Genomic DNA, 23371 nt, shown 5'->3' on the forward strand with positions numbered 1-23371 from the left:
GTTTGTGCGGAGTGATGATCTAACCAGTCGGAGTAAGAGAACAGGTAGATGAGATGGGCTGCTCAAATAATAATAATGTGGGATATGAATCAGATGCTGATATAACTATCTATCTATTCATTTAGATGAACTCCTAAGACTACTACTGCTTCTACTAATGCTACAGCCAGCATAGCATAGCTGATGCTGATTCTCACTGTCAAACAATGACGTTCGGAACACGTGCTTCCATCCGCATCTGGCATCTTCGATCAACAACGTCAAGCAAGAGCATCGTTCAGCAATCATATATATACATCCAGCGGATCATTCCGACGTGCATCCCATTCCTGAAACAGAAGGAAGAGACACATATATACGTCTAAATATCACAAGCAATAATAACAGGTGTGTGATTATGCATCGCAAGAAGAAACGTCGATCCTACGTGGATCCTGATGACCCAGTCATCGTCAATGCGACTAGGGTGAAGTGACCGAATTATCTATCGCTTCTCCACGAGCAAGAAATGCATCGCTCCGTAGGCGATCACGAGGAATGCTCCGGAGATGATGGCCAGTCCGATGACATCTGGCCAGAACGCCAAGGTATCAAACCCAAATGCGCTCAAGATGGAGGCACCAGGAACTTCAATGTCGAGTCCATACTTGTGGTCAATCAACGTCAAGAAGGTCACTTCATTCACAATCAGTGCCTCAAAACCGTAGTGGAAGATGGACAGCTGGTAGTACGTTAGCATTTCTCAAATCGCTCCGGGAGTAGAATAGGCTGGAAACTTACAGTCTGAAGCCACAATGCGGACTTCGGTATCGCATCATGGTTGAGTAACAGCCCGGCAAACAACAAGCTGAAGAGCATGACGAGACTGCCGATCAAGTTGGCAACGCCTCCATCACGGAAGACAATACCGATAAACAGGCAAATGTTAGCCGCAGCCAAATTGAAGAGCACAAGCACCAGGATGAAGCGGAAGAATTCTCCCCAAGCAGGGATCAGTCCGGTCATGGGATACACAATGATTCCCATGATGATCGGAGGTATCAATCTCAGGGGCACGACGTCGAAAACCACCTTGGCGGCAAAGTAGGTAATGGGATGATAGTAGCCATTGGCCCGCTCTCTGACGAACAGGAGCCTTTCCGTGGAGAAAACAGTCAGACTGGTGAGCGTGCTGAATCCGAATAGAGCTAAGATGAAGAAGAAAAGACCCAAGCGGTTCTGGAAGCCCTTGATGTCATCTGTCAGGCCATAGAAGAGATAGCCACACAGCACTGCCAGAAGAATGGAGATCGCGTAATGTGTAAGCATCAGCATCGGGTTCCGATACAAGTTGCGCCATGTCCGCTGAGAGAGGATAACAAACTGGCGCAAAAGGCTGACTCGTGGGTAACTCTTCGCATGACCTGTAGCAGCTCCTGACATGATCTCCGCGTTGGTGGAACCGTTCGCGACGTGAGCTTTCTGAACGGCCGCAACGATCTCATCACGAACCGAGCGAGCAACATCAGAGGAGGCGTAGTTGGCGACCAGGATGTCAAGATCGGTTGGTCCAGGGGCCGCAGGTGGCAACTGATCAGGGTCATCCAGAACCTGGGGTGGAACATGGCCGTGTTGCCGGGAGAGGCGAAGCCATTGCTGAGTGTTGTCCGATACTTCACCACCGTCTTCTTCATCGGTCTTTGGTGTCGGTGGCGTCTCGTGGTCCTTTTTACGCGAGTATAGCTGTTTGTCCTGTCGCTGCTTGAGAGAGATCCGTCGTTTACCCTTGGGGCGTCGATTGGACTCAATGCTGTCCTCGATGCTCGCGTTGGAGGCGCTCGCAACCGACTTCACCGCTCTCAAACTACTCGAGGCAGTCCTCGGGGGTTGCACGTCCAAGAATGGCCTCTCATTTCCATTTTCATGTGACCGGGTAACGCTGGCATGCATGGTAAGATCCACGAGGTAGTCCGCAATATTGAAGCCCGGAGGACAGGAGTAGCCTGAATCGTCGAAATAATGCTGACATGTTGAGAAAGGGCCTGAGTATACGGTCTTTCCTTGAGCTAGGAGAACAAGACGATCGAAGAGCGCCACAATGTTCGATCTCGGTTGGTGAATGGTGAAAATGACTGTGCGATTGTAGGTTTTTGCCAAAGTAACCAGGCATTCAACAACGTTGAAAGCGTTAAAAGCGTCCTATTTAAAGCTATTAGCAAATACACAAACAAAAACTGCCGTCACAACGTAGTCGGGGAACTCTTACCAATCCACTGGTAGGCTCGTCCAAGAAAAGAACGCTCGGGCTGGTGACGAGTTCGCAGGCAATTCCGACTCGGCGTTTTTCTCCACCAGAAATGCCTCGGCCTCTGCCTTCCTCGGATCCAATCAACTGGTCTTTAATGTGGTAGATCCCAAGCTGCTTTTCGACTTCAAATACACGCTGTTCTTTAGCGGCTCGGCTCATGTCCCGAGGCAGTCTCAGCAACGCGCTGGTCAGGATAGTTTCATGCACCGTTAGCGTCGGCAGCATAGTGTCCTCTTGGTCGACAAAGCCGACCATGCTCTTGAAGTCGTGATCACTGAGCTTCTCTCCATTGATGTAGAAGTCGCCCTGCACCGTACCCCGCTTGTTCTTGCGAGCCAGAATGTCCAGGAAGGTTGTCTTTCCTGCACCGGATGCTCCCATGATAGCTGTAATTTCGCCAGGGTGCGCAGCGCCTTGGATGCCAGAGAGGATTTCCTTTCCGTTGAGGTAGTAAGACACATTATCCCAGTACAATGCCGCGGGCTTGTGGTCTGCAAGAAGCCTGGCGGCCTCATCATCCGAGTCGTCGGATAAAGGAAGATAGATTCGTCCATGGTAGGCTCTGCGGGAGAGGTACCACACGCCCAGAATGACAGCAACGACAAAGAGCGCGCAGCCCGCAATCACGCCGGCAATCAGAGGGGTATTGATTTGCTTGATCGGGCGCACATATCCTGGGACATCGGTATGATACAAGCACTCGCCAGCATCACAATTCAAAAAGATACTAGGGTCCCCGAAGACGCTCTTGATCAGGTCATCCATTGCCGGCTCCTGAAACTTGCTTCCGTCTTCCGGACTGCCACCTTCAGTGGATAATGTTCGGAAAGTGGCGGGGCCCTTGATCTCCTGCGCAAGAAACTCTCCGATATCAATCGAACCTTCCTCGCCACAAAGCATGCGTCCCGGAATACACTTGCAATTGATATTTTTGCAGTTGTACGTAGACTTATTCTGGTTGTAGCCTGTCTCCAAATTCCAGTCGCAGGTGTCCAAGGCGCAGTAGAAGGACTCTTTCTGATCCACCCAAAACTGAAAGTTGCAGGTCTGGTCATCGGCCTCGCACGAAAACGTCACCTGGGGCTTTCTGCCCTGGAGCTGGTCCAAGATCTTGCGGTTTGTCACGTCGCACATCTGGTAATTCTCCTTGACCGTGACGCCTTCCTTGTAGCAGACGCCTCCTTCACCTTCCGGCATCATGGCATTGCAAGCATCATTCGTCTTGCAAACGTTGCAGTTAATACCGCTCCAACCCTCTTTGCAGTCGCAGGACTCGCCCTTTCGCAGCGCTCGATTCTCCCCGTCGGCTAGCGAGCCACAGACCGGCTCCGAGCAGTCATCACCACCAAAGCCAGGCGGACATACGCATTTGCCGTTGAATTTGTTGCAAGGCGCAAATTGGGCGCATTGGAAAGCATCGAGCTGGCAGTTGAAGCACGGAGGACATTCGGGAGGTCGGTCATCGAGCGCGGAGAAGAGCGGGGGAAGTAGCTCGGACTGGGAGTAGTTGCTGCGGGCTGATGCAGTTGATGCGCTTAACGAGAGGAGAGCGGCTAAGGAGAGCCGTACTGTAGGTCTCAAACGCATGATGACTTATTTGTATGCGAAGATCAATCAAAGGAAGTTCTCCTTTCGCTCCGAGAGCGACCGAGTACCAGGCGGAGCTCCAAGTGTTATCGCCGACCGCGGAGTATATCAAGCAAGAAGACCCAGCATTTGGTGGATCGAAAACAAAATGCGAGCGACCAAGGAAAGGTCGTTATAACAAGACAGATTTAACGATTGTATCAACGATGAAGATAGAGGAGAGATGGAGAGGGCGTTGAGATGGAATAAGGAGAGACGGAGAGGTTGGAGTGCAACCTGGAACACGCCAATCTGTCTGGTCCTAGACTCTCCCCAGTAACAGTGTCGGATGACGACAGGCGGTGCCTTGGTAGCCTTGGCTTGGACGGGTAAAAGGCGGAGAAGCGACCAAGAGGGGAAGAGGAACCCAGTGCATGGGTAGGTACACTACACAGCTGCGTCAAGGTTCTCTCATGGGTTTAATTCCTCTCATGGATACGGTTATTTTCTATGATTATGTCTGTTCTTTCGAGAGATCTATCAATATTATCCCTCAGATGGTTGCTCTACTATCAACATCAACTCCTCATGCGGAGACGGGCCGATCCACGTGACCTGTACCTGGCTCAAAGTCAAAGCAGCGATTGCATTGAAAAGAAGCCGAAGAAGTTAAACATGAAATGGATCGATACATAGCTAAGTCATTTTCGAGATATTAGTGGCCGGACGCAATCAGATACTGTAACTCAACTCATTTATATAGCCGAGACCATGCCATCAAGCGAGGAAGTTCAATCTTGCACACATTCGTCTGCTTCGATAGCAGCTGCCATTAAAGGAGTTCATGGAGAATAACTAGTATAATGAGAGATACCAGTATTTGAGAAGACATAATTCTCATCACTTAGGTACCTCTCTAGGACCCTGGTTTCTGGTGTAACAGCGTATGGGGGTCTGTGTACCTGCGAATAATATAAGTCTACAAAATATATAGTACTTTATGGTGGCCCTCGTATTGGATCGCATGGCGAAAAAAAAGGAAAAAAAAAAAAAAAAAAAAAAAAAGAAAGAAAGAAAGAAAAGGGAACTTCTCTCCATTCGAGGAACTCATTTGTCTTCAATCTTGAATGAGGAAGCAAGGCATCAAATCATACTTGACTCTTAAGCCATCTAGACAGGATCCACATCTGCTCTCAATGATATCGCTCCTGCATTATTATTCAGTGCTCACTAATTGCAGCATAGCTGTGATCATAACTCTGGTGTGGCCGGAACCAACCAAACCGCCAAACCGAGGCATCAACATGTTGCCTCCTCCAGCTCGTGCATTTAATATCAGCACATCCCCGTTCTTATATTTCCCCTCTTTTCTATTCCCATTAGCCATTAGACTGTTTTCTTCTTCTTCTATAGGGTGATTGTTTTGTGTTGTATTTGGACTTAGCCGTTGTACTACCAGTTCTATCCAGTCGTTCTTGCTCCTCGCCCTCACAATGCTACCCATTCCGATCCCTTCTCTTCCAGGTATGTCTTCATCTAAGCGATCGTACACGAAGTCTCAAGTCGTCTCTGGAATCCAAGAGGCTCTGTCATAAAATAAATACTGATTCTACGTCATCAAGATGTCCCTCTCTCTCTCTCTGGGCCAGCCGTCGCCACGGCGCTGGCCTACTTGAACGCCAAGTACTCACTCTTCTATGACATGACGTTGATCAAGGCTCTGTTGAAGATCGCTGTAAAAACTAGCTTGGCACAGCGCCGCGATCGCCTCAACTTATTCTACGTCCTCGAGAGCCACGCCCTCTCCCCGGCAACTAAAGACCAGCCGTTCATTGTCTACAATGGTCGTACCTGGTCCTTCCATGAAACATACGAGCTTGCTCTCCGTTATGGGAACTGGTTCAAGACAGTGCACAACGTCAAGCCCAAGGAGATAGTTGCTGTGGACTTTATGAATTCATCGACATTCATCTTCCTTCTGCTGGGTCTATGGAGCATCGGCGCTGTGCCAGCATTCATCAACTACAATCTGACCGGAAAACCGTTGACACATTCAGTTCGCACGTCTACTGCCAGGCTCCTGATAGTTGATGACGAAGTGCGCGAATGTTTCCCACCAGAGCAATTGCAGATCTTTGCTTCCACCGACTTCCGCGAGGACAAAGGTGCTGTGGAGGTGGTCTTTTTCACGCCGGATGTGGAAGCTCAGGTCATGCAGGCCGAGGCTGTCCGTGAGGATGACAAAGCGCGCAGTGGCCCAGTCTTGCGTGATATGGCCATGTTGATCTATACAAGTGGTACTACCGGACTTCCAAAACCCGCCATTGTCAGTTGGAGGAAATGCTGGACGGGCAGCACTTTTGTGTCCAACTGGTTGGGCATAAAGCGAGCGGACCGCTTCTTCACAGTACGTTGACCTGCCTTGCACATATCAACTATAGCCAAACGCTGACAAAACAAGTGCATGCCCCTCTATCACTCGTCTGCTACCATCCTTGGTTTCGTGTCCTGTCTGATGGGTGGATCGACGTTTGTCATCGGCCATAAATTCTCCGCTAGGAGCTTCTGGAAAGAAGCCCGTGAAAATAACGCCACGATCGTCCAGTATGTGGGTGAAACGCTACGATACCTTCTGGCCGTGCCGCCTCAGATCGACCCAGTCACGGGCGAAGACCTAGATAAGAAGCACACCGTCCGGGTCATCTTCGGTAACGGCCTGCGACCCGACATCTGGAATCGGGTTAAGGAGCGGTTCAACATTCCCACGATTGCCGAGTTCTACGCCGCAACCGAAGGCACCTCCGGATCATGGAACCTTTCCTCTAACGACTTTACTGCAGGAGCTATCGGCCGAAACGGCGCCCTGACCAAACTAATCTTGGGCGGCGGTCTCGCCGTCGTCGAGGTAGACCACGAGTCTCAGCAGCCCTGGCGCGACCCGAAAACGGGGCTCTGCCGCAAGGTTCCTGCCGGCGAGCCTGGCGAGTTACTCTACGCAATCGACCCCAACGACCCCTCCGATAAATTCCAGGGCTACTTCAAGAACTCTAAGGCCACGGAAGGTAAAATCATTCGAGACGTCCTCCGCAAGGGCGACGCATTCTTCCGCACGGGCGACATGGTCCGCTGGGATCTGGAAGGACGGTGGTACTTCTCCGACCGGCTCGGCGACACCTTCCGCTGGAAATCGGAGAACGTCTCCACGAGCGAGGTGGCCGAAGTCCTGGGCACGCATCCGGACGTGCACGAGGCCAATGTCTACGGCGTGGCGTTGCCCAACCACGACGGCCGTGCGGGCTGCGCCGCTATCGTCTTCCACCAGCAGTTACAAGCCGCTAACCCGTCCGAACTCGCTGAGCCGTCTCAGAAAGTTCTGGACAGTCTCGCAGCTCACGTGCTGAAAAACCTGCCTCGCTTCGCGGCTCCCTTGTTCCTCCGCGTCACGTCGGAGATGCAGGCGACAGGCAACAACAAGCAGCAGAAACACGTCCTGCGCACCGAGGGCGTGGACCCTGCGCTCGTCAGCGGCAAGGATAAGCTGTACTGGCTACAGGGGAACACATATGTCCCGTTCGAGCAGAAGGACTGGAACCGGTTGCATTCCGGGCAAGTCAAGCTGTGATTTTCCTTTTTCATTTCTACCATGCACCGCTACTTAGTAGCGGTTATTTCCTCCCTTGATACCCTGCGCGACGCTCCTTTCTCGCCCTCGAATTCGCCCTCTATGTGTTCATCGACTACGATATTGTTATAGTTTATGATGAGCGTTTATGTAGGAGTCAAATTCATTTATGTCTAGTACACTTCGATGATGAGAAGGGTATAGATCACCGTCTGAGGAATCGTAACTCAATAGCCCGAAGAGGAAGGTACACGCTAACAGCGAATATGAACGCCAACCACATCCCCAGATCACAGCCGTCAGGAAGTGTCTGAGCGATGGGCCCACTGAAGAACGATTGGTCCTGGGAAGAACGTCAGTAAGGCAAAAATTCAATAGTCCAAGGAAACAAAGAGGGTACGTACCATCCCTAGAACGGCCCCAAGGCAACCCGCCACCAAGCTCCCACCCGCCGCCCAGCCAGTGGGTAATTTGGTCGCATCATCCCACGACTCCCAATCATATGTCCCCTTATCGCGGTACGCTCGCAGGACTGCCTCCTCCAGTACGATCCCGAACCACGCGACGATCCAGTAGCTCATGAGCGGAAGGAAATCCTCCATGATATCACGCAGGTACGCGCGCGCCACCACGGCACAGACGGTATACGCGACTACCTCGACGGTTGTCAGGAGGGGCTGAGGGATGCGCGGGCCCCACTTGCCCAGCATTTGGAGGTTCAGGCCGGCTGAGTACGTGGCGGGGATATTGTTCGAGACGGCGGTGAGGACGAGGATGGCGGCGCAGAGGCTGCCGAAGCCGCAGAGGCCCGAGAAGGAGAGCGCCAGGAGGCCGCCTGGGGAGTCGGCGAAGACGGCCATCCAGGCGGGATTGGAGTAGAGGGCTGTGGCCAGGCCAATGCCCAGGATGGTGGTGAGGACCATGGCGAGGCCCATTCCTGCGGCGGCGGAGAGAAACATGCGGATGGGTCGGGTGCTGGCGGGGAAGTAGACGAAGTAGTCTGCGCTGGAGGGGGTCCAGGTGATGGCGGAGGCGAAGCAGAGAGAGAAGAAGGAGAGGCGGTGCGCGGATGTGTCCTGGGGGAGATCAGGGGAGAGACGATGCGCGGAATCGAAGGCTGGACCTGCGCAGCCGATCATGATGCAGAGCACGGAGAGCGAGAGGACCCAGGCGTATCGGGACCAGAGATGGAAAATGTTCATGCCGAAGGTGGCGATGCACCAGGTCAGGACGGCGACGACGACAATGCCGACGGTGACGGGCGCCTGGCCATTGGAAATAGTGAAAATGATCTGACCACCCAAAATGCAATTGACCATCCCATAGCCCAGCATCGTCAGAATGTTGAGCAAGCAGCAGATCTTGCTTGGATAATAACCGAGAAAGTATCGCGTTACCACCAATGTGCGATGGCCGCTGCGTGGTCCCCAGGTACTCATGTAGGCCACCGCGATACTTCCCAGTATACTCCCAAAGACACCACAGACGGATGAGGTTCCTAAGTCGAGGCCATAGTATGAAGGCCCATACAGGCCTACGATGATGTTGTTGGCTGTGAGGGAGGAGTTCAGCCAGAGCAGGAAGATTCGCGTATAATCATCTGGACCAGCAGGTTGACGCGAATCAACTGCGACTCGCCGTATACCTTGAGTCTCTACCCCTGCCAGTCGACAGAGCCTTACGGTCCATGTCCGAAAGGAGGATGTAGACTTGACGGCGTCCGGAATCTCAGTGATCTCGGTCTTGATATCGTGTTTTGCATGGACATAGCCCTGCTCGAGGTCTGTCATTGGGAAGACTGGTCACGGAGAGAAAGCGAGTTTATGACAAAGTGGTATGCACATTGGGAAGGGTGTACTACCAGGCCAAGGGATTGCCAACAGTTTCATCGACCAATATATAGGTAAATACCCGCGCGAGAAGGGAAATTGCATCATGGCCCTTAACAGTCGCAGTGCAGAGTCGCAAGTAGCGAACGTGCCACCGCAGTTATTTCATTGATGCCTAAAATGGAGCTGCCGAACAGCTTCAACAGACGCCCATGTCCGAATGTCCCAAGAAAAGACAAGAATGAAGGCCCAAAGGGCCTAGATTGCGGCCTCCGGTGACCCCTTAAATAGGTTACACAAATTGGCTGCAGACAACAGGGGATGACAGGATAAGACGTAAATGATAACGGCGCCTGCGCCATTCAGCCGTCTGCATAGAAGCAAGGGACACGCAATTAACCAGAGACTGCTTAGTTCCTTGCTTCTTCCAATAGTGCCGATCCCGGTTCCTTGCACACTTGCCACTTGGGGTGTTCGAATGATAGACGCAGGGATGAACTCGAGATTGCATTCTTGGGTCAAAAGAATCGAACTTCGATCATCTTCTGTTCATTCTAGTCAGTATGACATAGGGGGGTGACATTCGCCATATCATTGAGGAATGTCATGATGATACCCCGATAAACAATCGAGTGCCGACTTGCGACTCCTGAGTCAATACTGTTTGTCCAGATGAGGCGTTTGATTGAATAGAATCTTTCCGCCACATCTAGACTCTATGTCGAGTAATGCCACGCATACTGCACAAGCAACACGACGGCGGAATTTGAGGCCCTCGACCCGAAATGTGCTAGGGAGTAGACGCCAAACTCCGAAGATGCGACGGCGCATCGCCTGAACAAATAGAGAGAGCCCGACTGCGAGGAAGACCCTGGCCTAGACCTCAGATGTAGAGAACCGATAAATGGGCAGGTCCAGGGCTTTTAAGTAAGCACCCTGCCCACTGTATTCGTATCTGCCATTCCGCGTTGTGCGTCAATCCTCCCAACCTAGTACTGATCATCAAGATCACCTCAGGGTTGCTCTCGATGGAGCGATCTGACAGGGAAATCAAGTCCCTGCATCCAATCTAAAGCAAGTCTATAAGACCTGGCCCAGGTATTTCCCATACTGCTGGGAGATTTCCATTGGGAGCAGCAAAACTAGTTGGTGATGTACCTTGGGATTGAGCAAGCAATGGTCGCGGTGACTCGGAAAGTGCCTGACCAGCAGATCCCGAGACCGAGACTGATCTCGGGGAAGCACCCGAGGTCCCCGCCTTCTTCTCCCCACATTTGGAGACGGCTTCTCGGCTATATGCTCGCTCGCTTATATTTATGTTGCTTCTTTGCCAACGACCTCATGAACCGGGCGTATCCTTTTGATACCCCTCTAGAGACAGCTATATTGCAGAAATGTCAGTAGGAACTCGCTTGGCCTTCCAGTCTGGCCGTTTCCTCTCAAAAGGATATACTGCCTCTGCGCGCCAATTCTCAACGCATGGTCTGCTGTGCTCGCAATCAGATTCTGCTTCGTCGATTGCCGCTTCATTTCTTGCTTGTTTTAATTCCCTGGGACCTCAGACTCGCACTCAGGTCCTTGATTCCAACCAGCTCCAACTCTTATCCCTCACTCTGAACCGGCCGACTCTATACCCCAACTCACCAGTGCTCACCAATGCTTCGGCGTCATTGCCGCAAGGTATTCCCCTGCCTGCGGGATATCATTTGGTTTATTTCACTCCAGCTTTCTTGGAGAGTGAATTAGGCGCCGATGGCACCGATGTCTCATACAACCCCGAGACACCGTTTACTCGGCGTATGTGGGCTGGCGGCAAAGTACAATGGCCACGCGGTCCAGACGGAATGCCTAATCCGTTGAGAGTAGGCCAAGAGATCCAGGAAACGACCAGGGTCCTGAGTGCAGACCCTAAAATTGTCCGCAGAACTGGCGAGGAAATGATTGTCGTAGGGGTGGAGAAGGAGTTCCGAAATGAGCATGGCGTAGCTGTGTTGGACAGAAGGTGAGGGACGGTGACCACGGGTTTTGTTCTTGAAGTCTACTAACAGTACCAGGAACTGGGTCTTTCGCAAAGCTCTCTCAACGTCATCATCATCAGTATCAACGAATCTACCAGACCCGATCACACCCTCTGGGCCGGCTTTTTCAAAGACTTCGACAACAAGCAATGTCCACACACGGACAATGAAGCAAACGGCCGTCAGTCTGTTCCGGTTTTCAGCGCTGACGTTCAACCCACATAAAATTCATTACTCACTTCCTTGGGCTCGCGACGTAGAGGGCCACAGGGATATTGTCGTCCATGGCCCACTGAACCTCATCAACATTCTGGACCTCTGGCGGGACACGAGGACTTCAACGCTCATCAGCGAAGGTCCCGAGCTCATACTTCCCCAGAGTATCTCCTACCGGGCGACGAGTCCTTTGTATGCTGAAGAGGAATATCGGATTGTCCTTGAGGATCAGGATGGTGTTGCCAACGTGCAAGTCATTGGTCCCGATGGAATGACAGTGGCCATGAAGGCGGAGATCAAGAGCTAGAACGTCAATCTGATCAATTGCCCTGTGAATATCTGCGATACAGAGGCTAGTACTGGCCAATAATCGCGTATTTTGCAGTGCGTGGCACTAGAGGAGACTTGACCCAGGAATAGCTGAGCTTTGGCGCGAGCTTAAGCTGATGGAAGATCATGTCCTTGAGTGCCTATTGAGGCCCTACAGGTATATTGCACTGAGCACTCCAGGTATCCTACCGATTAGTGCTTGTGAAATATCAAGCACTAGGTCACTTTAAGTGATCGTTACTGTAAAGACCGTAAAGACGCTGTCAAAGTGCATTGGAGACGTGGAATGGATCTGCTACTTTCAAGCCTGTTAGCAAACATCGATCCAGTTGTCAAAATGTACATTTCCTGCTTTATGAGCAGTATACTGGCATTGATAGCAGTCAAAGAACCCAAGGCGCCCACTCAAGAGGAGCACATCATCTGGAGCTGGCCCTGCGATGTGCCCATAAATCTTGGAAATACCACATAGAATCCAGTATAGATGAGAGACTTGCTTTCTTACCTGCACGTGAGACTGAAATATCCCCATCATGTGATGGTGTTAGAGTGATGTTCTTTCGCCAATTGTAGGTGCAACCTCAATGACCGTACGCTGTAGGATGGCCCAAGCCGGAGGGGGGTTGTCGCAACCATGTTGAACATTTCAAATCCTTGAAAAGGTTAACGGCTTGTATCAATTCCGGAACACAATGGTGCAATCGGTGGGAGTATCGAGTTGTTGGACCTTGGGTATACTTCTAACCTCGCTTCACAATAAAGGACTTGAAGCCAAGCAGGTCGTACCTACTCGGATTTCGTATGTCTCGGATACTTGTCGACTAGTATACGTGCAGTAGCATTGACAGCCCCGAAGATTCGATATAAGTTGATTCCGTCAATGTAAGCTGTCTCAAGCAGCGAAGGGATAGTGCTGGTCTAGATGGTCCATGAGACCTGAGAAGAGTCTCTTTCAGTGATAGGTCTCCTAGGATTCGATATCCAAAATATATTAGAGCAAATGATGACGAATGAGCTCCTCTCAGAGTTCACATTGAGCGAGAGCCATGACCGAGCGCGAGGAGAGATTTGATGACAAGGAAACCCGGCGGAAGAAGGGACAAAGAAAGCTTAAATGCGAGGGAGCAATGATACCGTGATAGGAATAAAGAAAGTTGCGAAACTAAAATTAAATAAGAGCAAGATCAGCTAACATCAGCCATTTCTTTGTAGCTGTTCTTCGATTTTTCTTTGTTCGTTCCTCCATCCTTCCCATGGAGCAGCCGATGTCAATCCGCGAAACCACCACTTGATATGTCTATGACATAGATGCAACCATGGAAGCTGAAATCTGATTCTTAGTGTCTTTGTTCCCGTTTGCCAGTCAGTTGACGCCTTGACACCTTTTCTCGTTATGGCCTATCGGGAGATCAGCCCTCGACTAGGGATCATCCTTTGAGTCAATCAGAATCAGTCATATGCGCTCTTTCAACATGAGGCACATAGGAGTCCAGGTTTGTTGAACTTTATCAATAAGAGACTTATAGACTAGCTAGTACTGAATTTAGTTGCTCAAGGTAGTATCGACGTTGACCATCTGTACGAGGGAAAGATGGTGCTCTCAACTTCTCACGCACTGTATACAAACATATATTCTACCACAACGTTATCGTACACGTCGATCACGTAATTCATCGTCCACACAGCTGAAGGATCTCCATGAATGAGTCGCGGAAAGTTCGACTGTCCCCATGTTAGAGACAGGGCAAGGCGGGCCACCTCCCGGAGATAGTGACCGGGGGCCCTTACTGATGGGTGTCTTGTGGGCACAGGCGGGGATAGCAACAGTCATTGTATTCTTGCGATTATATGCTCGCTTCATGATACACACCACCGGCTGGGATGACTGGCTGATGTTTCTGACGCTGGTATAGAACCCCCGACTAGACCACATCGGACGATGAGAGCTGATAGGGTGAACAGGCAATATTCATCGGGTCAATTACCATTGCTACGCTCCAAGATAGTGTCGGAGGCTACCGACATTTGTACTATCTGGACGAGAATGCCGTCGTGCGAGCGCTGGAGTTGAATTTTATCCTGCGCGGTGTTCATATTATAGGGTACGCTACAGGCAAAGCATCCATCGGCGCATTCATTCTGCGTTTGATCGGACCGCAGAGCATGTGGCAGAAATGGGCGGTTTGGGTCCTCATCATATTCACTACGCTCGTCAATGTGTTGAATTGTATTTTCATCTTCGTCCAGTGCAGCCCCGTGCAGGGCAACTGGGACCCAAGGATTTCAGCCGACTGCTGGAAAAAGGAGACACAGCTCAAGTTTGCTTATTTTATGTGCAGTACGGTCACGAATAAGTCATTTCGCAAGACGAGAATGATGCGCTGATTTAAGGGATAGGCGAGAATATCGCGGCAGACGCGGCGCTGGCCGTCATACCAGCCACATTTCTTTTAACTATGAATATCAGTCTCAAAAAAAAAATCAACTTGACGATTCTCTTGGGACTCGGCTCAATGTGAGAATTATTCCTCGGTTAGTTGCATTTGTTTCGGATAGATGCTGATTGGTATACACCATAGGGCTACAATATGTGGCATTGTCAAGACCATCGAGCTGGACTCCGTCAGAAATGAGCCCGACTTCACATGTACGAAGTACCTTTCTTCTAACGGATGCCTCGCAGCGCTAACCTCAAAGTAACAGGGGGTTTATACGCAGTAACAGTCTGGGCCTTATCTGAAATCTTTGTCATCATCACCTGTGGCAGCGTGCCTGCCTTGAAACCGCTCTGGGATCGGTACATCGTAAGACGATTCAGCGAAAATAATTCGAAGTGCCACGGAAACTGGTTCGAAAACTACCGGATGCGACATTTTTATCAAGCGAGACTTCAATCTGGCTCAACTCAAGTTAAGCACACGCCAAAGAGCGCAAGCACGAGCAGGTCATTATGGTCTTCTGATCCGGGAGTCCAGACGAACACAACATCATCAGCAACAAAGCAATTCAACATCAATGCTGCAGGGGAAAGAGATATTGAGGCTATACAAGAGCCTCAGAGTGCCGTATAGCCTTCTGACAGGTGAAAAGGAACAGGCAATGTTGATGAATGAGGCTACCGTGGCATAATGTCGCATGTAGACTTTGGCTGACTGGCGAGCGTCTCCTTGTATTCTATCGAGCGTAGCTTTGCAAAATATCTCACAATTTAATATGGTAAATATACCAACAACCAAACCCACTCGGATTACTGACGGCCATTCCTCGTGATTACTCAACGAGAACTAAAATGAGCGAGTCTTAAGACCTGAAGCAATACTCTCCCAGCAGCCCAGCGACTATACTCGCACCCACAAGGTGAGAGCCCGGGAAAAACCACCACGCGCAGCTCGCTGAGTGCCGCAGATCCACAAACCATAGCAAAGCAGCCAAAGAGACTGCTGTTCCGACGCAGCTGCCTGCAAAATAGATTGCCGAGAAATTGCATGCCACACCCGCAGCGAACAGCAACATCACCTGTGCTGCCGCGAGAACAGACAATGCCTGCTTCGTGCGGTCGCCAAGACGAACAGCCAACGACCGGACGCCCACCTTGGCATCGTCTTTGGCATCCTGGTGTGCGTAGATAGTGTCGAAAATGACCGTCCACAGGACACTCGCTATGTAGAAACACACCGCAGCAACCAGGTGCAGGTCATCGGTCTCAGCTGCAAACCGATTCAAGTCCGACAGTAGGAGAGGATCGGCATCTAGAGCCGCACCGCAAAGGAAGATAGGCATGCCGAATGCAATCCCCAATATGACCTGTGGGGAATCCGTGACTCGCTTCCCTAGAGGATATACCAGCAGGATAGCGGTCATGAGTGCAGCATAATACATGCACCCCCGCTGCAAAGGAAGGAGCAGCGTTGTTCCAACGGCTATCTGAGCGAGGGTGAAGAGATGGCTTTGGACCGTGGAGACGACGCCTCGCGGAATGGGACGATTTCGGGTTCTAGTCACCTTGCGGTCGAAATCCTGGTCCAGAGTGTCATTCCAGGTACAGACTACTCCGCGCAGTACAATGACCCAGACTGCAAAGAAGACAAACAGAGAGGTGAGGGTCAACGGCGACGGAATCGGAGAAGCAACGCTGGCTGCCAAGGCAAGGCTAATGGCGAAGTGCCAGTAAAAGGCCCAGTAGCCTGCGGGACGATCTAGTCGCATGAGTTCGGCATATGGGATCCAGCTCTCTGGCAATATAGCAAAGTACCCGGTTTTGGGTGTGGTGTATTTTGAGCATAGCAAAGAGTCGTATTCGGGGGTTGCGTTGGTTATGGCCAGGTTAGGACCCATAACTTCTTGAATGCAGATATTTGCTTTCATTGTAGGGTAGGGTGCATTGAATGCTTGACGGCTGTGATCTGAAGTCGATGATTACCTTCTCTTGAGTGTCGAGGTCGACGAAATAAATGTAACACAAATATCTCGTTCTTCAGGACTTCCTCCTTATATCGACAAGTCTACCTGACGGTCCATCCAGGCAACCTGGTGCTCTGATCGTGTATTGAGGCGTCTCCGTCAGCGCCACGACCACTATTAGCCCACAAAGGCATTTGTCTCGGAAGTCTGCGAGCTTGTACTTCTGTCCGTGTAGGATGAAGGGTTGTGTTCCTAGTCAAGGTCTCTGTTCCCACGCCATTTTACCTGTGCTTGCCGTTGGTAACCTCATCGCGGAGAGTCAAGCCGACGGCGAGATTCGGCAATCTCAATTCGACGAGAGATTAATTTCCTCTGTGTGTCTCATTTGGCTGGCCTGTGCGCATGTTGAGGACATCTGTGAGCTTGCAAACGTTCGAGGAAGGGAGAACTAATCCCGCACATCTCAGACAAGAGCACCGTAAAAAGATGAGACGCCACTCATACGGCTGTCTGCTGACGAACACCTTGAGCGCCACGCACGGGATCCCATCCTAGACTTGCATTCTTGGATACCTATCGCCTCGTGAGACAGGCCTTGTGTCGTTGCTTTCGAGGCTTGGCCCTTGCGTTTTTAAGCGAATCTTGGAAGATGCACATTTGTTGCTTGCCAGGATTTAGTGATAATGAGATTTGGCTGCAGATGCAGACAAGGACGCCAACAAGCCTATCAGAATATTCCACGGACGCGGTTGCAAAATTCTGATTTAAGATTTCGAAGACTGCAATTTCAGATGACGGACCAATCTATGTAGCAATCTCCCACCCAGCCTTCTTCAGGGACTCGTATGCACCTCTGGCATGTATTTGAGTCTGTTCCCTCCTGATATAGCGGCATCAGGGTGAGAAACCCAGCTCTTTTTAGAAAAGCGACACCGTGTTGGAAGAGAAAGGTTTAATGCTTGTGAGATTAACGGTACCAAACCGGTCAGGCCGCCGGATATATTGTTTGGTCTTAGACAACTCAAAGACAGGGGAAGGGGATCCAGAGTCGCGGATCGGAACTGTGAAGATTGCCTTGGCTGTCGAGTGGGCCTTGATCACTGGACAAAAGTGCTGATAGTTGGCAACGAGTCGATGTTGAAATCAGATGCGTTGCTCGATGTTCCCAGTTGGCGCGGAGATAAGTCCGGAGACCGAGAAGCCATCTAATCATCTTTTCTTTCCCTTGTGTTCATTGTTCAACCAACCAACATGTATTCCATCTCATGTCAATGACAGAATCCTTTTTCATCACATCTTTATATTTGATGCAGTTCCTCATCCAGGATGACCGAGTTGACGGCAGGAGCCCACGGTCAGAACGCTCAGAACCCGAGCATGGCGACCAAGGAGAAGAAGAGGAGCCGAGTTCAACTGTCATGCACAGCCTGTAGAAGCCGAAAGTACGTCTTTTGCTCTGCAGTCATAGAATTTTGTGCTGATGCATGTCTACTTAGGCTTAAATGTTGTCGGACATATCCATGTACCAACTGCAAGAAAAGAGGGGAGGCCGCATCCTGCACCTTTGTTGGCCGAGGCCCTCGAGGAAGGTCATCGCAGGGTCGAACAAGCCCGACCCTTGTGCAGGATCGCCTGCAACATCTTGAGAACCTGATCTTGTCATTTACTCAAAAGAGGGCATGCGAACAAAGTCAAGCTTCTAGTGCGGCAGAGCAGCAGAATACCCCGTCTAGAACAGCTGGGAGTGTTGTTCCAGCGGTGCAGCAGAATCCCCCTTCAAGCATGGAAACTGAACCGAGAGGCACCGCGCCTGAAAGCACAGGTAGACTCCTGGAAAATGAAGCAGGGTCGAGCTATTTCGATGGCGCTCACTGGCGTGCTATACTCGAGGAGGTAAGGCAACTTGCCTCCATTGCATGTCCGTGTAGTAACGAACATGCTGCAAGGTGAACGAGGTCAAGGGATACGCCCAACAAGAAACTGACGACGAATCAGAGGAAGATGTCATGGATGATGACTTTTTCGACTCTTCCTCGCCGGCTCTCTTACTCGGCTTGAACAAGCCTGCGAGCAAGGAGGAACTTCTCGCCGATATTCCTCAACGACCCGTAGCAGATAGACTCGTTTCACAGTTCCTCCATTCTAAAGAGCCACTATTAGGTACGCATCCCCTCTCGTTCGAAACTCAACGCAGGTACTGACATTACAAGTCGTTCTCCATTTCCCAACATTCCAGAAGGAGGTCAGTGAATCAGAGATCAATTGCTCACAGGTGACTGACAGGACATAGTATAACCAATTCTGGCTAAACCCACAGGGAGTGTCTCTCCCATGGCTCGGTCTGCTATATGCTATTTTTACATTGGCAATATCATTTCTGAATACGATAGAAGAACCAGTACCCCAATCGCTGGGGGACCACCTGGTCGCCATGACCAGATTCCGCAAACGTACTGTACAATGTTTGGTCCAAGCAAACTATATAACTCCCGGCAGATACAAAGTTGAGGCACTGTTTTTGTATATGATGGGAGAATTCCTCACAAGTTGTGATGCCCAAGCCGGTGTCTCGTCCATTCTTGGACTCACTATAAGGCTTGCCATGCGTATGGGGTACCATCGCGATCCCCGAAATTTCCCTAAAATGTCAGCATTTGAAGGGGAAATGAGACGACGTCTATGGACTGTTGTGAGCCAACTCGACACACTGATTTCATTCCAAGTCGGGCTACCTCGGACAATCCAGACCTGGCAACACGACGTGGAGCTGCCACGGAATTTGTTTGATGGAGATTACGATGAGAATACGAAAGAACTCCCACCTTCTCGGCCAGAGACCGAGCTCACTCCGCTCTGCTATATCAGGGCCAAGGGAATAATCATGTCTGTCTTTGGACGGATATCAGATCTTGCATACTCACGGGAACCGGTGACCTACGAGCAAACGCTCGAAATTGATCGGCATCTTGAAGAAGCGCACGATCAAATTCCGTCGATCCTACGGATTAGGCCCATGGAGCAGTCAATCACCGACCCATCTGACCTAATCCTCAAGCGTGCCACGCTGGAGATTCTGTATCAGAAGTGCCGCTGCGTTTTACACCGGAGGTACCTGGCGGAATTCCACGACAATATGCGATACGCATATTCTCGCTGGGTCTGTATGACCGCAGCGAAACAGATTCTTCAACATCAAGCAGTTCTGCACCACGAAACTCAGCCTGGAGGCCAGCTCTACCGCGAAAAGCGATTCCCGAATTCCTTACAAAACACAGACTACCTACTAGCAGCCATGATTATCTGCCTCGAACTCTCCCCTGGCCATCCCACGGAGCCAGGAACGAACAGTCAATGTAACGACGTGACAGTGGTGATCAAAGGCCGTGAAGACCTTCTATCAGCCCTGGAGACAACTCATCAGATTTTCAAGGACATGCGCCGGCGATCGGCGGATGCACAAAAAGCATATGCTGCGATGTCAATCATGCTTCGTTGTGTCAAGAAAAGCACGCGACATGCAGTAGACTCAACCAGTGGCTCAAGTGGTCAAGAATTTAATACAACGAGTGATGGTAAGATGACCACCTTGATCGCTTGTGCAAGATACTAAATCATCGGACTGTAGTTTCACCACCCCCGTATGACGGGTGGCATAATCAGCAAGGTCCCTCGTCCGTGCTTGCCCACGACCAGATCAATGCAATACAATCACCATTTACCTCACTAGATGTGATTGAAGAGATGCTTGACGCGCCGACCAACCTTGACTGGGTAAGTACATTGAGGCCGTTTCGTTCCAGGTTTGCTAACCTTCCTCAGCGTCTTTGGGACCAGCAAATCCGAGGCTTTGAAGACGAAAACGCGCACACTCTTTGGTATCCTGGCCTGGAGACATAGAGCTGCTTATCGGCCTCTGTAGAGAAATTAACGATAGCTACTTCTGATTGATTGTTTATATATTTTCAAGGGATGGTCCTGATCCGCTACCTGTGTTAACTGGCGCATTTGTGAGTTGTGTGCCGTTATATATAATGCATTTCATATGTAAATAACTCGGGATACGACAAGGGTTCAGGTTATATGCGATTCATTCAAACAAATCCGATATTTAACAATGACTAATGATACATGAAAGTATTAAGAAACAAGACTCTTCTCGCCTGTGCTCAATGGCCATGACGTCGCTATAAAAAGTAAACTGCCTTTCGGCACGTCCCGCGTGGATCCTGCAGCAAAGAAAAAAGTACGGAGTTCGGAGGAGTCAATTGCCCTATCTCACGTCTGCAGCAGAGGCATCCACATCTACGCAAGTCCTCAAACACAAAATGAAACCATCCTTACCACTGCGACGCATTTGTCGCGGAACAAACTTCAACATCCGTCCGACAACCTCGCCAGCACTCGTCCCACGCATTTTGCATCAGCAACGAACACCACCAACTCCAAGTCCTCGCTCAACACCACTCACCACCACAACCCGTCGATCCTTCAACCTCTCCTCGCTCTCCTCCCTCTTCCCCCCGGGTAACGGCAACCGCAATGACAGCAGCAGAAGCCGCGTCCTGACCGCCACCCGCACCCTCCCCTACCCCCCCAGCGCGCTCTTCGAGGTCATCTCCTCGGTCGAATCCTACTCGCAATTCCTCCCCTTTCTCACAGCCTCGACCGTCACCCACCGCGATCCGGAAACGGGGTACCCAACGCGCGCCTTCCTAACAGTCGGCTACGGGCCTCTCAGCGAAACCTTCACGTCGCGTGTGGACTGCAATCGGGACAATTGGACTGTCGAGGCGCGCAGCGGGGCCAAGTTCGGGGTGGATTCGAAGGATGGGCAGGAGGGGGGGATCTTTCCCGGGGCGAATGAGGGGATTTTTGAGTATTTGAGTACGAAGTGGGAGTTAGTGCCGGTACAAGGGGGAAGTGTGCAGACGCGGGTGCAGCTGGAGATTCAGTTCGAGTTTCGGAATCAGCTCCATGCCGCGATGATGAGCGCGGTTGAGGGGCAGATGGCGGGCGTTATGATTGAGGCGTTCGAGAAGAGGATTAGGGAGGTGGAGGGGAGGTAATCCTCATAGATTGGGGCTATGGCTTTTGGATGGGTTGTATAGAGGTATGCATGGGCCAAGGGTACATGGAATTGTATAGTATAGAGGATCAGTCGCATTCTTTCCATTTTGTAACTCTATCTTGAGACGAATCGCTGTACATTTAGACAACATATGAGAAAAGAAAACCCCTGAACAAAGCCTGGCCAATGCTGTCAAAAGCTAGTATAGTATAGTACAATTCAATTATCGAAACATGCATCCGGGAGGTATTTTTTTTTATCATAGCATGCTTAGGCTGCGATTCCGGTTGGCCGCATGGCGGGCGCCCTTCATCGAGCTGACCGCGTTGTAGTTGTCAAAGACAGTCTCCCAGTTGATCCGGTCCCACCACCGCTCCAAGTACTCGGCCTTACCGCCGATTCCGTAGTCCATCATCCAGACGTGCTCCCAGGTGTTGACACACAGAATGGGCTGCACGTCTACGGCGCCGGGAGCCATGTTCTTCTGATTCAGTGAGTGCGCTCCCATTGAGCCGGCGTACATGTTGCCAAGAGGCGCGTCGGGGCTATGGGTGGCCATATCGACCGGTTGGCGTCGGGAGTGAGCAGCAGGGTAGGGCGAGCCTGCGTTGTAGGTGCAGAAAATGTGCATCAATCCTTCCCGCTCAAGATTCTTAGCCAGCCATACGAAACCGGGTCCAAACATGGCGTTGGCGGTTGCTAGGAAGTCGAGCTTCAGGGATTCGACGGAGGAGCAGGTGTCGACAATGTCCTTGGCGAACTTGTCGGGAATCTGAGTGGGGGTGGGTGACTATTGCACAAACATATTAGATGCGTCCGGTCATATATCGATGCTCCTCCTTGCCATCTACTCACCAAGCAGTTGAAGAAGAAATGGTTGTTGTGAGCCATTGAGGCGTAGTTGAAAACGGAGGCCATCTCCGGACGCCGGGAGTACTTGACCAGCAGTTCTCCGGGTTTCGCATCGGCGTCGACGGTGTCTATGAATCAAGCATCAGATATTGACCCCATGTTATACTCAATTCCAGATTTGCCAAAGCGCTAAGTCTAGCTGAAGATAGAGGTCTTGCGGAAGGTCTTCTCACCCTGTGTCAAGAGATTCAGTTTATCAATGAGGAGAGTCTGATATTGCGTCCAAGCAAAGTCGAATGCCTCTGGCGACAATAGCTCTGGGACACCATTTTTCTTGAAGTACGCATCGTGCGTCAACTGGGGGACTCGGTGCAACTGTCGTGTCTGGAATCGTGGGAGGGCGGAGACGGGTTTCTATCAGGAACGATCAGTTCTGTACTACGAGCCATGGACTGCTGGGAAGCGGAAAAGCTTACTTGAGAAAGGGCGGACAATGCACGCAGAGGAGTCTGCGGCCGGAGGAGTCGGTTCAACATGATGAGGGCGTGGATTGAGGGATCTGAATATCAAATGGAGAGCAGCTTCACGGCCGCAGAATTTCCATCGCGGATTCTAAATTGCTGTATTGGGACTAGCGTTGCTGAGGTAAGGCGCATATGCAGTCAGCCAATCAGCGGCCAGAGATTTACTTCCCTCTGCCTGTTAACCGCCCATCGACGGTCTGTTGCATCTTCTCTCAGTCAACACTCTACGCGCCCTCGTCTCAGGCCCATCTTGCGTTGTCAAATGGGACGCTTTCAACTGGGCCGCATCATAGAATAGCTGCTATGATTCTGAGCACCTAGATCAGTCCTTCAATATGCGATCTACGTTGGGCCCCATTTGCCATCTCTATTTTGAGATGACGGCGCTTGTAGCTGCCATGGCCCTGAATGGTCCTTAAATGATGGCCAGATGCCTATTTTGGGCATTGAATCAAACTCCTTTCTCTCACTCTGTTCACGGTCTTTGTTGTTGATCTTTTGTGTGGTCTGCAGATTGTTCTTTGTTCTTTCTCTACAGTCCTTTCAGCTTCAAAGTGTGGCTCTCTCGCGATTAGGTTCTTTTGTTGTTGGGAAGATTCGTTTTCTAATCGACTAATCTCTTCCTGAACTCATCCTTTCTGCGATTAATAGTACATAT

The 23371-nt window shown here is 50.8% G+C and overlaps 9 protein-coding genes across 9 annotated transcripts; 5 read left to right on the plus strand and 4 right to left on the minus strand.

Annotated features, from left to right (window-relative positions):
• Positions 1-484: 484 nt before the first annotated feature.
• On the minus strand, positions 485-3874 carry Aud_004772 (putative ATP-dependent permease ADP1; the record flags this gene model as incomplete). The annotated part of the gene is made up of 3 exons (XM_043289709.1): positions 485-721; positions 781-2178; positions 2246-3874. The coding sequence occupies 3 exons, from the start codon at positions 3872-3874 to the stop codon at positions 485-487; spliced, it is 3264 nt and encodes a 1087-aa protein (XP_043145644.1).
• Positions 3875-5346: 1472 nt separating this feature from the next.
• On the plus strand, positions 5347-7475 carry Aud_004773 (putative long-chain fatty acid transporter; the record flags this gene model as incomplete). Its single annotated transcript, XM_043289710.1, has 3 exons — positions 5347-5377; positions 5476-6260; positions 6315-7475. The coding sequence occupies 3 exons, from the start codon at positions 5347-5349 to the stop codon at positions 7473-7475; spliced, it is 1977 nt and encodes a 658-aa protein (XP_043145645.1).
• A 205-nt stretch (positions 7476-7680) lies between these two features.
• Aud_004774 (uncharacterized protein) lies at positions 7681-9265 on the minus strand (the record flags this gene model as incomplete). Its single annotated transcript, XM_043289711.1, has 2 exons — positions 7681-7818; positions 7880-9265. The coding sequence occupies 2 exons, from the start codon at positions 9263-9265 to the stop codon at positions 7681-7683; spliced, it is 1524 nt and encodes a 507-aa protein (XP_043145646.1).
• Positions 9266-10698: 1433 nt separating this feature from the next.
• Aud_004775 (hydroxyacyl-thioester dehydratase HTD2) lies at positions 10699-11845 on the plus strand (the record flags this gene model as incomplete). Its single annotated transcript, XM_043289712.1, has 2 exons — positions 10699-11306; positions 11359-11845. The coding sequence occupies 2 exons, from the start codon at positions 10699-10701 to the stop codon at positions 11843-11845; spliced, it is 1095 nt and encodes a 364-aa protein (XP_043145647.1).
• A 1753-nt stretch (positions 11846-13598) lies between these two features.
• On the plus strand, positions 13599-14253 carry Aud_004776 (uncharacterized protein; the record flags this gene model as incomplete). The annotated part of the gene is made up of 2 exons (XM_043289713.1): positions 13599-13775; positions 13831-14253. 2 exons carry the CDS (start codon positions 13599-13601, stop codon positions 14251-14253), a joined length of 600 nt encoding a protein of 199 aa, XP_043145648.1.
• Positions 14254-15168: 915 nt separating this feature from the next.
• Aud_004777 (4-hydroxybenzoate octaprenyltransferase) lies at positions 15169-16233 on the minus strand (the record flags this gene model as incomplete). Its single annotated transcript, XM_043289714.1, has 1 exon — positions 15169-16233. One exon carries the CDS (start codon positions 16231-16233, stop codon positions 15169-15171), a length of 1065 nt encoding a protein of 354 aa, XP_043145649.1.
• Positions 16234-17595: 1362 nt separating this feature from the next.
• Aud_004778 (putative C6 transcription factor) lies at positions 17596-20166 on the plus strand (the record flags this gene model as incomplete). Its single annotated transcript, XM_043289715.1, has 7 exons — positions 17596-17711; positions 17766-18162; positions 18216-18429; positions 18480-18511; positions 18560-19841; positions 19895-20040; positions 20089-20166. The coding sequence occupies 7 exons, from the start codon at positions 17596-17598 to the stop codon at positions 20164-20166; spliced, it is 2265 nt and encodes a 754-aa protein (XP_043145650.1).
• A 428-nt stretch (positions 20167-20594) lies between these two features.
• Aud_004779 (ubiquinone-binding COQ10-like protein) lies at positions 20595-21335 on the plus strand (the record flags this gene model as incomplete). Its single annotated transcript, XM_043289716.1, has 1 exon — positions 20595-21335. One exon carries the CDS (start codon positions 20595-20597, stop codon positions 21333-21335), a length of 741 nt encoding a protein of 246 aa, XP_043145651.1.
• Positions 21336-21596: 261 nt separating this feature from the next.
• sod4 (mitochondrial 37S ribosomal protein mS42) lies at positions 21597-22725 on the minus strand (the record flags this gene model as incomplete). The annotated part of the gene is made up of 4 exons (XM_043289717.1): positions 21597-22127; positions 22193-22317; positions 22423-22603; positions 22666-22725. The coding sequence occupies 4 exons, from the start codon at positions 22723-22725 to the stop codon at positions 21597-21599; spliced, it is 897 nt and encodes a 298-aa protein (XP_043145652.1).
• Between the last annotated feature and the right edge of the window lie 646 nt (positions 22726-23371).

Source organism: Aspergillus udagawae (assembly GCF_001078395.1).
Source record: "Aspergillus udagawae IFM 46973 DNA, scaffold_3, whole genome shotgun sequence".
Lineage (NCBI taxonomy): Eukaryota > Fungi > Ascomycota > Eurotiomycetes > Eurotiales > Aspergillaceae > Aspergillus > Aspergillus udagawae.